This window comes from Marmota flaviventris, chromosome 6 (assembly GCF_047511675.1).
Source record: "Marmota flaviventris isolate mMarFla1 chromosome 6, mMarFla1.hap1, whole genome shotgun sequence".
Lineage (NCBI taxonomy): Eukaryota > Metazoa > Chordata > Mammalia > Rodentia > Sciuridae > Marmota > Marmota flaviventris.
In genome coordinates this window covers 85,607,712-85,626,349 of record NC_092503.1, presented here as the reverse complement: position 1 = coordinate 85,626,349, position 18,638 = coordinate 85,607,712, and the positions used below count along the sequence as shown (strand labels likewise).

Below are 18,638 nucleotides of genomic sequence, written 5' to 3'. Positions count from 1 at the left end.
TTCTAAAAGAAAAATGGTCAACAACAGTGTACACTCTCTCTCAGGAGCTATAATACAGTCAGCCTACTCATATAACTATACAAAATTATGCATCAGAAACTTCAACTTGCAGATCTGTCTGCTCATAAGGACTTTAACTGTGAAGTGTCCAAATGAAAGGTTTATTTTTAACTTGTTTTGAAAGTTAGCAAACTTTTGCCTAATTATACTAGGTTAGGAAGCAATAATAAAGCCCTCTATTTGTTAGAGCTAAAAATTGAGACTACATAAAATATTCAGACTTGTATAGTGATGCACACCTATATTCCCAGTGGCTCAAGAGGCTGAGATGGGAGGATTGTGAGTTCAAAGCCAGCCTCAGTGCAAGCAAGGCACTAAGCAACTCAGTGAGACCCTGTCTCTAAATAAAATACAAAATAGGACTGGGGATGTGGCTTGGTGGTGGAGTGCACCTAAGTTCAATCCCCAGTACTGCGCCCCACCCCACCCCCAAAAAAAAAATCCAGAATCAGTTAATTTCTAAGATTTATGTATTTCTTCAGGAAATTTTCATCAGTAATAGTTTTTGAGCATTGATGAAAAACCTATAAAGTAGAAAGATTAGAAATCATCATTGGTTCCTATCATCCACAGTGTGGAAACTTATTTGGTAACCTGGCTAAGGAAGACTAGCCAGGCACAGTGGCACACACCTGTAATCCCAGTGGCTTTGGAGGCTGAGGCAAGAGGATCACAAGTTCAAAGCAAATCAGTAACCATTAAAAAGTATTTGCAATCCTCGATCATTTACAAATGGTGAATTCTTTTTGATCCTTGATTAATAATTTCAAAAGGTTATAAGTTTTCTTTTAGTCATTATAGCTACTTTGGGGCAAAATTATAATTACTGAGACAATATTAATTCAATACCATATTGTGTGTATATATACACTAAAAATATCTTGTGCTGCCTGTTTAGCTCAGAAGTAAAATCACTGTTTTAAACTTTTCTAAGAAGTTAAATATAGGTGTAAAAGTAGTGAACGGATGCCTATTAAATGGAATATAAAGGCTGGGGGTGTAACTCAGTGGTAGAGCATGTGAGAGGCCCTAGGTCTAATCCCCAGTACCATGGGGAGTGGGGCAAAATTAAACAGTATAATAACAGCTTTGGGAACTCTTTGACAGCCATAATCCGGGCCTAGTGACACTACAGGTATAAAGAAACTTCAGGGTTTTAGTGACATCCATTACAATATTAACTCACTGAAAAAATATTTGATGGAAAATGTTTGTTTTAGGTTATTGGTTATGCCATTTGCTTTATTTAAAAATATATATATTTATTTATTTTTTTTTTAGTTTTCGGCGGACACAACATCTTTGTTTGTATGTGGTGCTGAGGATCAAACCCAGGCCGCACGCGTGCCAGGCGAGCACGCTACCGCTTGAGCCACATCCCCAGCCCATGCCATTTGCTTTAGAATGTAAAACCTCTTTCAGTAGTAGACTATGTCCTATTATGAAAAAAAAAAATGAAGCCTCTTTAAAATTATAAAACAGTCTACATTCTGGTGCTAGTAGCCAAAAAGTGCTACTATGAAAAAATAGGCTGGGGCTGGGGTTGTGGCTCAGTGGAGGAACTCTCACCTAACATGTGCGAGGCCCTGGGTTCGATCCTCAGCACCACATAAAAATAAAGTTATTGTGCACAACTATAATTAAAAAATAAATATTTTTAAAAAATAAGCTAACATAATTTTAGTCAATCCATTTACTTCATAAAAATCCCCCATTATTGACAATAGTCAGCTTCCAACAAAAGTTGGTCACATTTGTGATTTCCTGTATTTACCACAGGCCATGCATGCTGCCTGCTAGTTGGAAAAGCCTGGTATTGGAGTTCATTTCAACAGGAGCAGAAAAAAAAAAAAAAATTTTTTTTGGTACTAGGGATTGGATCCAGGGGTGCATACATCCCTATCCCTTTTTATTTTTCATTTTTGGGACAGGGTCTCACTAATTTGCTGAGGCTGGCTTTGAGGGATCCTCTTGCCTCAGTCTATCAAGACATTGACATTATAGGGGTTCATCCCCACGTACAGTTTGATTTCACTTATATGAGTTACCTGGAGTAGTTGAATTCATAGAGACAAAATACAGTGGTAGTTGCTAGGGTCTTTGGGGAAAGGAAATGGGGAATTAATGTTTAATGGATACAGTGTCAGTTTTACAAATTGAATAGTTCTGGAGATTGTTGATACTGATATTTCTACAAATTGAATATATTTAAAGCCACTGAACCTGTTTCATTTATTTATTGGTAATTTATCCCATTCTTTTTTCTTAATTAAGACTTTTGAAGTAAATCAGAACAGTTCAAGAGTAAACATCAGCTTAGGAAAAGGCAAATTACACTTATATATTAACAGCTCTGAACTTCCTGGCAGTAATATAGTTCCCTCTATTTCAAGGGAACTGGGGAAAAATTTTTTCTAATTACTGAAATCTAAGAAATTTATCACATGAACTGTACCTTCCTTAGTAATTAAGTAGCTCCTGCCAGCTAGACGTGGTGGAACACACCTGAAATCGCAGTTACCCCGGGGGCAGAGGCAAGAGGATTTAAAGTTCCAGGACCACCAGGCAATTTAGCAAGACCCTGTTTCAAAAATAAAAGGGCCTTGGCGCAATGGCACATTCCTATAATCCCAGTGGCTCTAGCAGCTGAGGCAGGAGGATCACAAGTTCAAAAGGCCAGCCTCAGCAAAAGTGGGGTGCTAAGCAATTCAGTGAGATCCTGTCTGTCTCTAAATAAAATACAAGGGGCTGGAGATGTGGCTCAAGTGGTAGCGCGCTCGCCTGGCATGCTTGCGGCCCGGGTTCGATCCTCAGCATCACATACAAACAAAGATGTTGTGTCCACCGAAAACTGAAAAAAATAAATATTAAAAAATAAATAAATAAAATACAAAATAGTGCTGGGGATGTGGCTTAATGGTTCAGTGCCTCTGAGTTCAATTCCCAGTACTTAAAATAATAATAATAATAGAATGTATGGTGGGCAGACTCTTGAGCAATGATTCTCAATCCTGGTTGCACATCAGAATTCACAATCGTTTGCAAAAAAAAAGTAGATGGTCAAGCTTTATCCCAACAATTCTGATTCAACTGGCCTGGGAAGGACTTGGAATCTATGTTTAACAAGCTGTATAAATTATTCTGATGTCCAGCCAACTGTAAGAATCACTAGCTTACTTCCTTAAATATCCATTTATGCCAAAAAGTACTTTATGCCAAAAGCAAAAACTAAATTGCAATTAATTTAACAGTGTGTGCTGGCTCAACAACCTAGAATATAAATAATCTGTGTTATTGATTGATGTACTAGAGCTTCAGTTGTACAGAAAGTCAAATTCACGTTGTTATAAAAATTCAAGTCTAAATCAGGCTTGAATGAAAAATAAGCTGGGGCTGGGGTTGTGGCTCAGTGGAGGAACTCTCACCTAACATGTGTAATACTATTATCTGACATTTTTATTTAGTAATTCAAACACAAATTATATTTACAAATTTTCCTCTATTTTGATGTGTCCCAGCTGAGATAAAGGTGATGTCCCTGATAACATCATTTGCCTGGCCTGGTCTGAATCTTTTTATTGAAAAAGATAACATATTCATGACAGTCCTTGGAAAACTGTCATAGTACCTTAGAGAATAGATGCCCATGCTTGATGTCGTGGTGCCCACCTGTAATCCCAGCAGCTCCAGAGGCTGAGATAGAAGGATCACAAGTTCAAAGCCAGCCTCAGCAACAGCATTGTGCTAAGCAACTCAGTGAGACCCTGTCTCTAAATAAAATACAAAAAAGGGCTGGGGGTGTGTTCTGTGGTTAAGCATCCCTGGTAGAATGCCCCTCCCCCGCCACCAAAAAAAAAGAGAATAGATGACCACCCAACCCCATTTCATAGCAAGCATGAGAATTCAGAACTTTTTGTTTTTAATCGCTAGTACTTTTAAAATATGAAATATTTTAAACACAAAAAAAAGTATAAAGAAATATAATGAACATACACGAACAAATATTAACATTTGCTGAGCACAGTGGTGCACACCTGTAATCCCAGTGGTTCAGAGGTTAAGGCAGGAGGAATGCAGGTTTGAGGTCAGCCTCAACAATGTAGCAAGGCTTAAACAATTTTGTAAAAGCCTGTCTCAAAATACAAAATTAAAAAGGGGTTGAGGAGGGGCTAGGAATATAGCTCAGTTGGTACAGTGCTTGCCTCGAATGTACAATGCCCTGGGTTCAATTCCCAGCAACAAAAAAAAAAGGGGTGGGAAGGGGGTTTGGGGATGTGGCTCATGTGTTTAAGTACCCCTGGGTTAAATCCACAGTATTCCCCCAAATAATTTTTTTTTAAGTTAACATTTTGTTCAATATGCTTTAAATGTTTTGTTTCACTTTAAGGGGTTAAATATAGAAGTTGTTGAAAAAAATAAATGGTGTGTTCTATAATCGATGGCATATTATAATTGGCAGTATTTGCAATTTGGAAAACACACTGCAATGAAATAGTTTGTGCGACTGGGTTGCAGTAATAATTGTTATTGTGGATCATAATCAAATGTTTGAAAAACACTAATCTGAATAGCATATACTCCCATGGGAAAAATCCAATACATTGGGATTTCTTTTACATCTAGGTATTCCTCAAACTAAGAATTTTTTTTAATATGTATTTTTTAGTTGTAGTTGGACACAGTATCTTTATTTTACTTTTATGTGGTGCTGAGGATCAAATTGTGGCTATTGTGGCTCAGGGCCTCGCAAGTGCTAGGCAAGTGCTCTACCGCCGAGCCGCAATCTCAGTCCCCAAGAATTTTTTATGACAATTTTTTTAAAACTTAAAAGTCTTGGGCTGGAGATGTAATTCAGTGGTAGAGGACTTGCCTAGCATGCAGGAGGTCTGTGTTCATTCCCCAGCACTGAAAAAACAAATATTTTATTGCATCCACAGCTACATATGTTTATATTGGTGAAAATGCATTAGAAACTATAAACTCTGGAAAGGAAAACAGCAAGGGAAGAATTTAGAAGCCATGTGACCTAAGATTAAGAAACAGCTGTAGGAACTGAAAGTATTTAACACAGATCTAAGGATATCAGTTAGTGACACTGTGGAAAAGGAAATGAAGTCATTTGAAGAAAATAGCCTAGGTAAAATGATTGGAAGTGACCAGAAGACAAAATTACCTGTTAAGGGAAAAAATCCATTTATTGATGCAATGTTTTAGGAGAAGGTAACTCCTCATACTTAACCTCTCCATGCTTCAGTGTGACACCTGTACCATGGGTATACCTGCCCCCAACAAAGGTAATTGTGAGGACAAAATGAGATGTATGTGCCCTTCAATGTATGATATAAACATCTAAGAAGAAATTTAAGAAAAAAGATTTCAGTGAATATATTCAAGGTTGATTTGAATAGATTAAAACATTTTAGTTTTCTTCTAATCAGATTTTCTGATTCTGTTTGTAATGAGGCCAAAGAATGCCTCATGTATTCTGAGATGAGATGTGTTAAAAAAAATAGTATAACTAGGCATGATGATGGATGCCTATAATCCCAGCCACCCAGGAGGCTAATGCAAGAGGACTGCAATTTCAAAGCCAGCCTCAGCAATTTAGCAAGGCCCTAAAGCAACTCAGCGAGACCCTGTCTCTGAATAAAATATTAAAAAGGGCTGGGGATGTGGCTCAGTTGTTAAGCATCCCTGGATTCAATCCCTGGTTACCCCTTCTCCAAAAAAAAAAAAATTGTAAAAGTACAAACTGGGCATGGTGGTGCACACCATCAGCTCAGGAGGCTGAGATAGGAGGATCACAAGTTTGAGACCAGCCTGGGCAATTTAGCAAGGCCCTGCCTCAAAATAAAAAAAGATAAAAAGGGCTAGAGATGTAGCTCAGTGGTAAAAACTCTTGCCAAGCATACACTTGGAGGCTTCAGAAGTAAAGCACCCCTCAGTTCAGTGCCCAATACTATATATATATAATAGTACAGTGTTTTCACATTCTTCAGTACTGACTTCTCCTCCAAGTCTCAGCTATTCCTGACAAATAACCTTCTCTGGCCAATCTAAATTATGTCCCTTTTACTCTTCTTCCTCAGAGTATCTTTTCCTTTATAGCATCATCACAAGTTCAAACCACCTACTTGTATTCATTGACTATCTCCCCTACCAACTAGAAACTCAGGGCAAGAACTGTGTAGACTTTATTCACAGCTCTATCCTCTATGCCTAGAATGGTGTCTGGCAACATAGTAGGCACAGTACTTTCAAACAAAATATTGCTTCACTGTCCTATAGAACTTCAGTGTAACACTCATTTAGTTTTATTGTTTCTCTTCTTTAAACAATTAATCTCTAAGCGGGGCCTGCCCTGTGACACACACCTGTAATCCAAGCTACTCAGGAGGCTGAGATTGGAGGATGGTAGAACTCAAGACCAATCTGAGCAATTAAGCAAGACCTGTCAAAAAAGAAAGAGAAACAGAAAGGAGGGAGGGAGGGGGAAGGAAAGAAAAGGGGAAAAAGAGGATGGGGGGCATGTAGTTCAGTGGTAGAGCACTTGCCTGGCATGTCAGAGGATTCAATTCCTAGTACCACACATACACATTAATCTCTTAACTACTAAATGGTTTAACCACTTTGGAAAAATAGTTGGGCAGTTTTTATAAAGATAAATAACATTTGCCATACAACCCAGCAATCCCATTTCTAGGAATTCATGCAAGTAAAATGAAAATGTATGTTACACATAAACCTATAGCAGCTTTATTCATAATTGTCCCAAACCGAAAGAAAACCAGATGTCCCTCAGCTGAAAACAGACACACAAACTGACATACATCCATTAAAAAGGAACAGATTTCTGATATATGCAAAATGGATAAATCTTTAGTGTATCCTACTAAATGAAAGAAGCCAGTCTCAAAGCCTATATTACTTAGATGTCCAGTTTTAGGACATCCCTGTAAAGCAGTTACAAGGACAAAAAATATATCAGTGGTTACAAAGAGCTGATAATGGGGAGTTGACTACAAATGGATATAGGAATTTTGTAGTGGTGACATGATTTCTGTATTTTGTGGTTAACTGTATTCATTTGTCATAATTTACAGAACTATATATTTTTATTATTTTATTAATTTATTTATTTTGGTACCAGGGATTGAACCCAAGGATGTTTAACCAGAGTCACATCCTTACCCCTTTTTATATTTTGAGACAGGGCCTCCCTGGAATGTTGAGGCTGCCTTTAAATTTGGGATCCTCCTGCCTTAGCCTTTCAAAGCACTGGGATTATAGGCATATATTGCCATGCCCAGTAGAACTACATATTTTTAAAGGATGAATTTTAGGCAAGTACAGTGGTGCATGCATGCCTGTAATATTACAGCTATTCAGGATACTGAGGCAAAAAGATGGCAAGTTCAAGGCCTTCTTGGGCAATTTAGCAAGCTCCTATCTCAAAAAGGCACAGGCCTGTAATCTCAGAGTCTCAGAACACTGATATAGGAGGATCGAGAATTCAAATTCAGCCTCTGCAAAAGTGAGGCGCTAAGACCCTGTCTCTAAATAAAATACAAAATAGGGCTGGGAATATGGCTTAGTGGTCAAGTGCTCCTAAATTCAATCCCTGGTTCCCTCCCCCAAATAAATAAATAAATTTTAAAAAAGAAAAAGGGGCTGGGGATGTAGCTCATGGTAGAGAGCTTACATGCAAAGCCTTGCATTCAACTTCCAGTATAAAAAAAGAAATTCAGTACATAGAACTATCTTAATAAAAACTGGGGAAAATTTGAATGTCTTGCTTATTCAAATTTTCTAGTATTCTTTTGCATACTTAGGGACAGAATTACTACAACATTAAAATTCTTTGTTGTCATATCTCCCATAGAGACCACAAACTGAACTCTAAACGCTTAACTATCCATGAAGTGCTAAAAACAGTCCAAAGTAGACGTCAGTTTTCCTTCTATTCATTTCATCTTGCTTATAACTAGTGGTAAACATTGGGTTAAAGCACAACTGCTTTTTAGGAAACAACAAAATATATATTGTTTCTCTGAGATTCCCATTTGATAAGAAGTTAACAATTCAGTAGTCAGGTAGCAGTTTCCTAAAGTTAAATCATTTTCCACTTCTAAATTGGTACTCAGAGCAATATATTTGAGTTATACTTCAATTCTAGTTTGCAAGTCTCATGGAAATTCCCAGAGACTTGCAAATTATGGAAACGACTTTGATGCCACCTAAACAATGATAGGTAAAAGATCACATATGGTTTTGGAAGTAAAAAGGGAATAGAACAGAGTTATGAAAAAAACAGATAAAATATTTCAGGAAGAAATTATTTCTGAGAACATCTCAAACTGGCATGAGACTTTTAGAACGAAGGTGTTTTGTTTTGGATGTGAGTTGTCCCCCAAACGTTCACGTGAGACAATGGAAGAAGGTTCAGAGGAGAAATTATTGTAAGAGTCTTAACCCAATCAGTGATTTAATCCCCTGATAGGGATTAACTGAGTGGTAACTGAAATGGTAGGGTGTGGCCTCAGGAGGTGGGAATGGGGGTGTGGCTTTAGGTATATATTTATATCTGATGAGTGGAGTCTCTGCTTTCTGATCATGATGTGAGCTGCTTTCCTCTGCCACTCTTCTGCCATGTTGTTCTGCCTCACCTGAAGCCCTGAGGAATGGAGCCAGCCTTCTGTGGACTTAGACCTCTGAAACTGTGAGCCCTCAAACTTTTCCTCCTCTGTAAAAATCAAAAAGAAAACCCTTCAGGAAAATAAAAGGCTGGGTGAGGGGTGTTATTCCTCCCTCTTCTCTGATATGAGAGCATCCTCTCTACTACCCATCATAGAAACTCATGCTGTTCACTCCCATCAGGATACTGGTTATAACTGCAGAATGCAAGTTTAATTCTCAGAGGGATTTATTTCTGCAACTTTCCATGATGACAAAGGAACTAATACTACCAATCTAAAATATCAGGAAGGTCATCTTATGACACACAGGTTGTTGGTTATGACCCTTGTTCTGAAGAGTTCCCCATTTCAAGAATTATAACTCTGGCCAGAAGCTTGCTTTGGCATCACCTCAGTGCTCAGTTCAGCAGAAAAGGTTACTAATGTAAATAATTTTATTTTGAAACTGAGTCTCATTCAGGCTGGCCTTAAACTCCTGGGTTCAGTTGATCCTCCTGCATCAGTAGCTAGGACCATCAGCAAGTGCCACCACACCCAGCTAATAATTTTAATGAAACTAAAACCAAATTATCTGTAATATTCTCTAGGATTTTTACATACTGAAACCAGAATTAGGCAGATAGGCAAGAGTCAGATCCAGAGAATGGAGAAATTGAAATATTAATTCCTTCAAAGGCCTTCCCTCACCCTTATCTAGATAACTTGCCCCTGCTCAAACCTGTTGCTAGGTCAACCTGTCCCAGGAATTGTTCCTCCCTATAAAGTTATTAATTAAATGTGTCCTGGGCTGCTCCATCCAGCCCTTCCCCCGTCCATCTGCTTCTCATCTTTTGGCCATCCCTCCAAGCATCTTCTGGGCCTAGTCACATATGTATGCAGGAAGGAGAGAGATAAGGGAAAGAGAGCAGGAGAACAAAGGAAGCCTAACACCTATAAAAAGGCAGAAGAGCCTCGCTTCTTGGGATACCAGGATACCAGCTATGGCCCCCTTCTCCCTCCTGGGAGAAGTCTATGTTACCCCTTTTTAAATCAACACTGCTTTATATGCTTGGCTCAGCATGCTTCTCTAATGTTATACTTTGAACATGTGAGGAGCAGAACTCATCACCAGTAACCAGCGGTATTGTACCATACAGAAAATCAGTGAAAAAAATCACAAACTCTTCACCATTTAAGCAGTCAATTGCTTTTGTTGGGTAAAATCAGTGCCCAGATAATGTGCAAAATTGATATTTTTTGTGCTTGTGAAAAAGTTTTTGCTTCTATAATCTCAATGCCACATCAAACTTAGCCTCCTATTTTGACAACTGATCATCTTCGAGATGCTTTCCTACAACAAATGCTGTGGACAACTTACAATTTTTGTCATATAAAAGGAAAATTTAGGTATCATGTTTTTTTTTTTTTTTTTTTTAGAGAGAGAATTTTAATATTTATTTTCTAGTTTTCAGCGGACACAACATCTTTGTTTGTATGTGGTGCTGAGGATCGAACCCGGGCCACACGCATGCCAGGCGAGCGCGCTACCGCTTGAGCCACATCCCCAGCCCGAAATTTAGGTATCAAATACTCAAAAAACACCTAAGGTGACTTTAGCTGTGTTTGTGTTTGCGCGCACGCGCGCACACACACACACACACGTGCTAGGGATTGAACCCAGGAGTAATTTAATACTGAGCTACATTCCTAGCAAAAAAAAAAAATTGAGACAGGGAATTTTTTTTTTTAGTGGAGGGAGGGGGATCAGTAACCAGGGATTAAACCCAAGGGCACTTGATCCCCGAGCTACATCTGCAGCCCCTTTTTTAAATTTTTGAGACCGGGACTCTTAAATTGCTTTAGGGCCTCACTAAATTGCTGAGGCTAGTTTTGAACTTGTAGTCCTCCTGCCTCAGCCTTCCAAGCCACTGGAATTATAGGCCTATGGCAAACTTGATTTTAGTAATGTTCTAGAGCTGTGGGGAACTTGAGTTTTTGAAGCTGCAAATAATCAGAATAAGGGACAAAACATTTTAGAATTACCACAGTGAAAGTAGTAATACTCCCTTAAAATCTTGTTTGAAACATTAAGATCATGTTAACAAGTCAGGAACAGTGGTGCACACCTCTAATCCCAGCAACTAGGGAGGCTGAGGCAGGAGGATCATGAGTTCAAAGGCAGCCTCAGCAGTTTAGCAAGGCACTTAGCATCTCTAAATTAAAAAGGGCTGGAGATGTACCCCTGGGTTCAATTGCCAGTACCAAATTATAATATATATATATACACATACATATTTATATATATATACATACATATTTATATATATATGTTATATATTTGTTTATGTTTTATATATATTATATATAAAACAAAGGGAAAAAAAAACATTAAAAACCTCCTTCAGCACTACCAAACCCAGCCCCCTTCAGTGCTTTAAATTCTGACATAAGCGGTCAAAATTGTGTCCCGCAGAACAAGCAGAGTTCTTTGGTCGTAATTGAGACCTGATGCACATATTTATAAGGCAAAACCCAAGTAATTTTGGATCTCCTACTATAGCAGAATGATCAAGTTCAAGCCTGGGCAACTTTCCTAAAACTGTCTCAAACTTTTTTTTTTTTTTTTTTTTTTTTTTGGTGCTGGGAATTGAATCAAACTTAAGGGTTGGTAGGGCATGTAAGAAAAAGTGGTAAAGCACACGTAGAGCCATAGTACTGCCAAAAAAAATTACATAAACAAAGGAGGTGTGCCTTAATGGCAATCATGTTAACTCCCAAACCAAAACATCCTCACATTTCATATTCTAAAATCATACCAAATTCTCTGGGGGCAAATTTCAGCTTTATTTTAATGTAGAAAAAGTATGCTACTTTATCAACTGCCAGTAGATGGTGCTCAAACCAAGTAATTATCTTACACATTCACATAGAGGGTTTCAGAGGAAGTGAACCTCGGTATACAACTGGCTAAACCAAAGCTGACTGGTTTACTCCTCTCTCCTTCCTATCTCTATGGTGGCAGATTTTCCAGGTGGCTGTCTTGGGGAGTGTAAGTCCTCACTTGATGAATCTCATTTTATTGGTTGTCATTTATTGGTCAAACATCTATAAACCAGCAAATCAAACCCTATGAAACTGAAGACAACTTTGAGTGCTCAAAGCCTATCTCACTGTACCAAGTTGACATTTTTCTCACCTTCTAACTCAGGTTTATTCCATTTCTACCAGACAAGTAGTAGGATGTTTATGGTCCTGGCACCTCAACAGGGTAATAACCCTTTAAACTGACCTAAGACAGTTTACCAGACACAAGTGTTTTGAATCAGAATTTAAAACCCACCGGCCATACATAGATGAGCCTTATAAAATTTACATCTTATGTAATCTTGTCCATCTTTCCAGGCTGGAACCAAAACTTTATAGGACATGGTGGCTGTTTTTGAATAACTAGCTACTTATGAGGCTTAAGAATGATCACCAACTTGTCTTCAATAGGGGTAGGGATATTTAGCCCAAAGGTCGCCCAACATGTGCAGTAGCTTGGAGTTTACAACCCCAATTCATAATTTTGCAGTGCTGATATTACTTAGGGCCTCATATATGCCAAGCTCATGTTCTACAATTCAGTATCCCCAGCCCAAGAATATCTTTTAGGAGATACTCTTCCATATTCAGGATTACTGTTAAAAACTACATGTACTGTTAAAAAATTCTATGTACAGGTTTACAGTTAAAAGTTCATGGCAAGTGTTTCAAATATTCAAATGCTCACATTTACCAACAGATCAAAACTAGAAATTTAAATGGATCAACAGTGACAGCTGAAGAGGCTTTTTTCCTACCTACCCATTTGCACTGCCAGTATTACCAATTACCCTGTCCAAGCCCGTATCACCTTATTGTATCACCTTATTGAAGGAAGCTCACCCTACTCAGATTTATAACTGTGCCTCTTCAAACTGTGGGTTAGTCTTTGGCCTGTTAATGTTATCCAACCTTGCTCCTTAGATAAAATTTCCTATTGAAAATCCAGTTCTTCGTACTATTTAATAATCCTCACTTAACTACTCCAATGCTTACAAATGTAAAGCACATTTCAATAGAAAACTTAAAAAGATTATCGATATATTATTCAGTATTAATGGAGCTACACAAAATTTCAGAAGTAACAGCCTTTAATATTACAGGATTTGGTCCTCTAAAGTAAATTACAAAGTTATTTTTCTACCCTAACCAAGTGTTGTAATCAATACACCCCTCCCAGATATTCACTAGGTACTAGAAGATCCCTCCCAGTTTCCCTTCTTAATTCCCAACCAGAAAACTTAATCATACTTATAAAGTTAACAGATTCTCAACACCACAAATAGGTTGAGGAACTCTTGCCTAACATTTGTATAAGTTCATGTTGACCAAAGAAGACACAGGTTTCTCATTAAACTTTGTTTTAATGGGTCTCAAAATTCTGTGACAGATTTTTGGTCAAGTTGTTTCCATTAAAAAGTACTGATTTTAAAAACTAATAACTTAAAACTGCCACACACAAAAAAACAAAATGGTCCACAAAACATTTTCCTTTCCTTCTGAAGGTTTTACGATGCATTGTTATCATTAACCAGTCTTTTACTATTAAACTTAAATGGCCAATTGAGACAAACAGTTCTGAGACCGTTCTTCCACCACTGATTAAGACTGGGGTGGCAGGTATTAGGGGTAATATTCATTTAGCCTTCTGAGCTTTCTGGGCAGACTTGGTGACCTTGCCAGCTCCAGCAGCCTTCTTGTCCACTGCTTTGATGACACCCACAGCAACTGTCTGCCTCATATCACGAACAGCGAAACGACCTGTAAAAGAAATTTGGTATTACCCATGAGAAACACAAAGGAGCAATTTGTGTTTTCTATTGCAATTTTTCTAATTGTTCTTAGGTCTTTCTTACCCAGAGGAGGATAGTCAGAGAAGCTCTCAACACACATGGGCTTTCCTGGAACCATGTCAACGATGGCAGCATCACCAGATTTCAAGAATTTAGGGCCATCTTCCAGCTTCTTACCAGACCGGCGATCAATCTTTTCTTTCAGCTCGGCAAACTTGCAAGCAATGTGAGCTGTGTGACAATCCAGTACAGGAGCATAGCCAGCACTGATTTGGCCTGGATGGTTCAGGATAATCACCTTGGGGGGAAGATAATGTAATTTAATGCATCTCAAAAGACTTCAGGCTCTAATCAGGATAGAAATGCCACATTTTTATCTTTGTTACCTGAGCAGTGAAACCAGCTGCTTCCATTGGTGGGTCATTTTTGCTGTCACCAGCAACATTGCCACGGCGAACATCTTTGACAGACACGTTCTTGACATTGAAGCCCACGTTGTCTCCAGGAAGAGCTTCACTCAGAGCTTCATGGTGCATTTCAACAGACTTTACTTCAGTTGTGACATTGACTGGAGCAAAGGTGACCACCATGCCAGGCTTGAGAACTCCAGTCTCCACTCGGCCCACAGGGACAGTACCAATACCTAAAGTTATAGCATAGTATCAAATACATTCTGCCTGAAAAGGCAAAGGTATTGTGCCTACCAGAAACTATTAACATCCAACTTACCACCAATTTTGTAGACATCCTGGAGGGGCAGACGCAAAGGCTTGTCAGTTGGACGAGTTGGTGGCAGGATGCAGTCTAAAGCTTCAAGCAATGTGGTTCCACTGGCACTGCCATCTTTACGGGTGACTTTCCACCCCTTGAACCAAGGCATCTAAAACACAAAATTGCCAATTATTGTTACTATCAACTTGCCACTAAGTTTTCTTTTAAAAAAATGTCTTGGAAAAAAATCACTTACATTAGCACTTGGCTCCAACATGTTATCACCATTCCAACCAGAAATTGGCACAAATGCTACTGTGTCGGGGTTGTAGCCAATTTTCTTAATGTAGGTGCTGACTTCCTTGACAATTTCCTCATATCTCTTCTGACTGTAGGGTGGCTCAGTGGAATCCATTTTGTTAACACCAACGATTAGTTGTTTCACACCCAGTGTGTAGGCCAGAAGGGCATGCTCACGGGTCTGCCCATTCTTGGAGATACCAGCTTCAAATTCACCGACACCAGCAGCAACAATCAGGACAGCACAGTCAGCCTTTGGAAAATAAAACACGTTAACAAAAAATTTGTCCTCACACAATCTAAGACCCCAGGTTCTAGTTTTTTAGTCATTTAGTTGTTTCATCCCACATACCTGAGATGTCCCTGTAATCATGTTTTTGATAAAGTCTCTGTGTCCTGGGGCATCAATGATAGTCACATAATACTTGCTGGTCTCAAATTTCCACAGGGAGATGTCAATGGTGATACCACGCTCACGTTCAGCTTTCAGTTTATCCAAGACCCAGGCATACTTGAAGGAGCCCTTTCCCATCTGTAATGATTTAGAAGAGTTACTTAAGTTGAAATTCCATGCCCCCACTATTTTGCACAAATGGTTCCGTTTTACAATCTATAGCCTTTGTTGACTCTACACCGTCAGAACAGAGCTAAGCAATTAAGAACTTTAACCAAAAAAGAAAATTTTACTCCACTTCTGCATCACTTCTAACCGTATTTTAACATTTTCCCTTATCGCTATTGTACTTGCCTCAGCAGCTTCCTTCTCAAATTTTTCAATGGTTCTTTTGTCGATCCCACCACATTTGTAGATCAGATGGCCAGTAGTGGTAGACTTGCCCGAATCTACGTGTCCAATGACGACGATGTTGATGTGAGTCTTTTCCTTTCCCATTTTGGCTTTGATTTAGCGGTGGTTTTCACGACACCTAAAATGATATTTAAGGATTAAAAACAGCACCCTTGAACTACTGTCCGAGAAGGTTGAGGGTAACCCTTGGTCCAAACTCAAAAGGGCAAATTCCAGGGAGAATTACATCCAGTGCCAGGATGGCCTAACTCTTCAGTCTCCACCCACTAAGTGTGAGGAAACTCCATCGCGCAGAAGTCCCCTCCCCCAGCCGAAAGAAGCTGAGTTCCAAAGGCTGGGAGACAAAATAGAGGTGCCTGGACGGCGCCCGGTACGCTGTGGGGTCACAGGAAGCAGCGGCCGAGGAGGGAAAGGCCCTTTTCCTTTGTGTGGGTGACTCACCCGCCCGCTCTCCCGGGCCGCCGCGTCCTCCATTTTGAGCTCCCTGCAACAGGGCCGGAGCGGCCATCTTTCCGCGCACGCAACTGGTGCCGAGCGGGCCGGCCTCGTCGCCCAGGGTGGGGCGACATGAGCCAGAGGCCGGGCACCCGGCCCGACCGGCCCGTTCCTCCGAGCCCACGACTGCCGCCTCGCAGGGCCCCGCCTCGCCTCCCCGAGGCCGGGCTGGACATGTGCGCCCGACGGTCGGGCCCCGCTGCCGCCCCACAACCAAGAACCAGACGACGAGCCCGTGGAGACTCGGACCCACACAGGACCGGCAGGACCGTCTCGGCAGACAAAAGGGCCCCAACGACTCACGTGGAAACTTAAGCCCTAAAACTGGGCAGCTGGCGGACGCTAAGGTGCGATCGCATTCGCACGCGGCGGCCCGGGCGCCCCAGCCAGGCCTCAACCCAAGCACGAGGCGAAGGGATTCTTGAAAAAAAATCAAGACCTCGAACTCTCCCAACCCCCAAATAACCCAAAATTCGGGGTAAGAACCTCGTAAAGTGGCCCAGTAGCTTGGCGGTAAAGAAAGCACGCGAGGGCCTCAGCCCACTCAGGGCGGCCAGGCCCGCGGAAGCCACACCCGGAGCTCACCTGTGTTCTGGCGGCAAACCCGTTGCGAAAAAGAACGTTCAGGGCAACTACGGCACTTATATACCGTTCTCCCCCACCCTCGAGGAAAAGGGCGGAGTCAGCACACGACACCACTTTCCCAGCTTACCCCGCGCCACCTCCACTAGGCACCGGTTCAATTGCCATCCCCTCCCCCCACCACTTCTCGGGGACTGTGGGCGAGGTGCACTCAGCCCACTCACCGCACACAGCTCCTCGCGCATGCTCCTCTAGATCCCGCTGATGCTGAGAGCCAGAGGCTGGGGGCGGGGACGGAGGCGATCCGTCTCGCATCTAGGTTAATGGGAGTTTAACGACGGTCCCTGGGATTCCCTTAGGCAGAGGCAAGTCCCCCTTTTGTATGAATTACTCTCCGCTTTAGCTGGCGGGTGGGGCAGAGAGGAGGCTGTCAGGAGGGGATGTCCAGAATCTTCCCTGTACCATTCCTGGCTTAACCCCAAAGGTCATGTGGAGATTGGGCTATCCCTTCACCTTGCAATCCACCCAGCGTACTCAGCCTCGCCTTCTAGCTCGCCTGGGACAAGCCCCTAGAGCCGCTTCCCCCGCGGGTCGCTCCGGGGTCCGGGACTGGCTCCTCCTCCGCCCCCGCCTTCCGTGCTCCTGCTCCCTGGAGACGAGTACTAGGTCCCTGGACCCGAGGGACTTGGGGCAGAGGGCCAGGGTTGGGGGCTGCCTTCACGGCTCAGGAATCCTGGAGGGCTTTCAGCTCGGTGGCCCTGAGCGCAACCAGTCTGCTCCCTAACTGGCTTCTTGGTTTGTTCCATTCAGAACCAGCTGTTTTTATCGAAGCCTGGAATGTACTTCACCTCCTGGGGCACTCCTGATGTCCACTATTTCAGTTTAGAATAGACTTTTAATCCTACAGTTAGCTTTACTTGTAAATCTAGTCTTGTTGCAATAAGAAGATCCTAAAAGAGAGAGAGAGAGTGTGCGTGTGTGTGTGTCTGTCTACTCCCGTGGTACATTTTTTAAAGTGTACAGTCATTTGATTGCAAACATGAAAAACTTTAAAGAATCTTTTAAATTCAAATTTCCACATGATCTCACGTACAGACTAAGATCTACAGCATCAGCAAATTTATCCACCCAGTATTCTGTTCTTAACACTTGCTGTGAAACCACTGCTTTTCAAAAATGACCTAGCCTATTAATGCCTTTATTTTCTACTTTTCTATCCTATTGATTGTATCTGCATTTTAGCATTAAATATAGTGTGAGATTGGATGAGATTTGGCCCTTGGGAATGTGTGTGTGTGTATGTGTGTGCACGCCCACATATGTGTTATTTTGGTCATTGTTTTTCTGTTTAAGACCTGCCCAAGCAGGCCGCCAACTCCTGGGCTCAAGCGATCCTTGTTTCACAGCTTCTCTAGTAGCTGGGACTAAACGTGGGCATCAGCTGTTCAGCTTTGGCATTTGCGAATGGCAAGCCCTAGGAAATATTTCTTTAAGAAAAGAAACACTTTTTGCTGCTGTTTTGTTTTCTGATGCTGGGGATTGAAAAAAGCATTTGTCTATTTGTTTTGAGGGTGGTGCTGAGGATTGAACCCAGGGCCTCCCTCACATATGCTAGGCAAGCATTCTACCGCTGAGCTAAAACAAAAAAAAAATTTTTTTTTTCTTTGTACTGGGAATTAAACCCAGAGGCATTTTACTGATGAGCTCCAACACCGGTAAGTACTTTATTTTTCAAGATGATATCTCTCTAAATTGTTGAGGCTGGCCTCCAATTTGCCATATTCCTTCTCAAGCCTCCCTTCCAAGTCACTGGGATTACAAGGATATGCCAATATGCCAGTCTAAAAAACGTTTATTAACTACTAGATATTTACATCTCTCAAGTTAAAAGTTACTCCTCAGCTTCTTAAACCAACCTATTAATGAGTATTTGAAAAATTACTACACATCTAGTTCTAAATGAAGCACTGTGGAGTATGCACAATCCAGCTACTCAGGAGGCTGAGACTGGAAGATGGCAAATTCAAGGCCAGCTTGGAGAACTTAGCAAGACCATCTCAAATGAAGAAAAAGTGGGGGAGGGGGACTGGTTGTAGCTCTTTGGTAGACAGCTTGCCTAACATGCACAGG

General features: G+C 41.0%; 1 protein-coding gene across 1 annotated transcript; it reads right to left on the bottom strand.

Moving 5' to 3' along the window:
• Positions 1 to 12,892: 12,892 nt before the first annotated feature.
• Eef1a1 (eukaryotic translation elongation factor 1 alpha 1) lies at positions 12,893 to 16,570 on the bottom strand. Its single transcript, XM_027928098.2, has 8 exons — positions 16,512 to 16,570; positions 15,372 to 15,549; positions 14,976 to 15,155; positions 14,580 to 14,876; positions 14,342 to 14,492; positions 13,999 to 14,255; positions 13,676 to 13,910; positions 12,893 to 13,580 (listed from the first exon to the last, which is right to left on the bottom strand). Exons 2-8 carry the CDS (start codon positions 15,513 to 15,515, stop codon positions 13,456 to 13,458), a joined length of 1,389 nt encoding a protein of 462 aa, XP_027783899.1. The 5' UTR covers positions 15,516 to 15,549; positions 16,512 to 16,570; the 3' UTR covers positions 12,893 to 13,455.
• Positions 16,571 to 18,638: the final 2,068 nt, after the last annotated feature.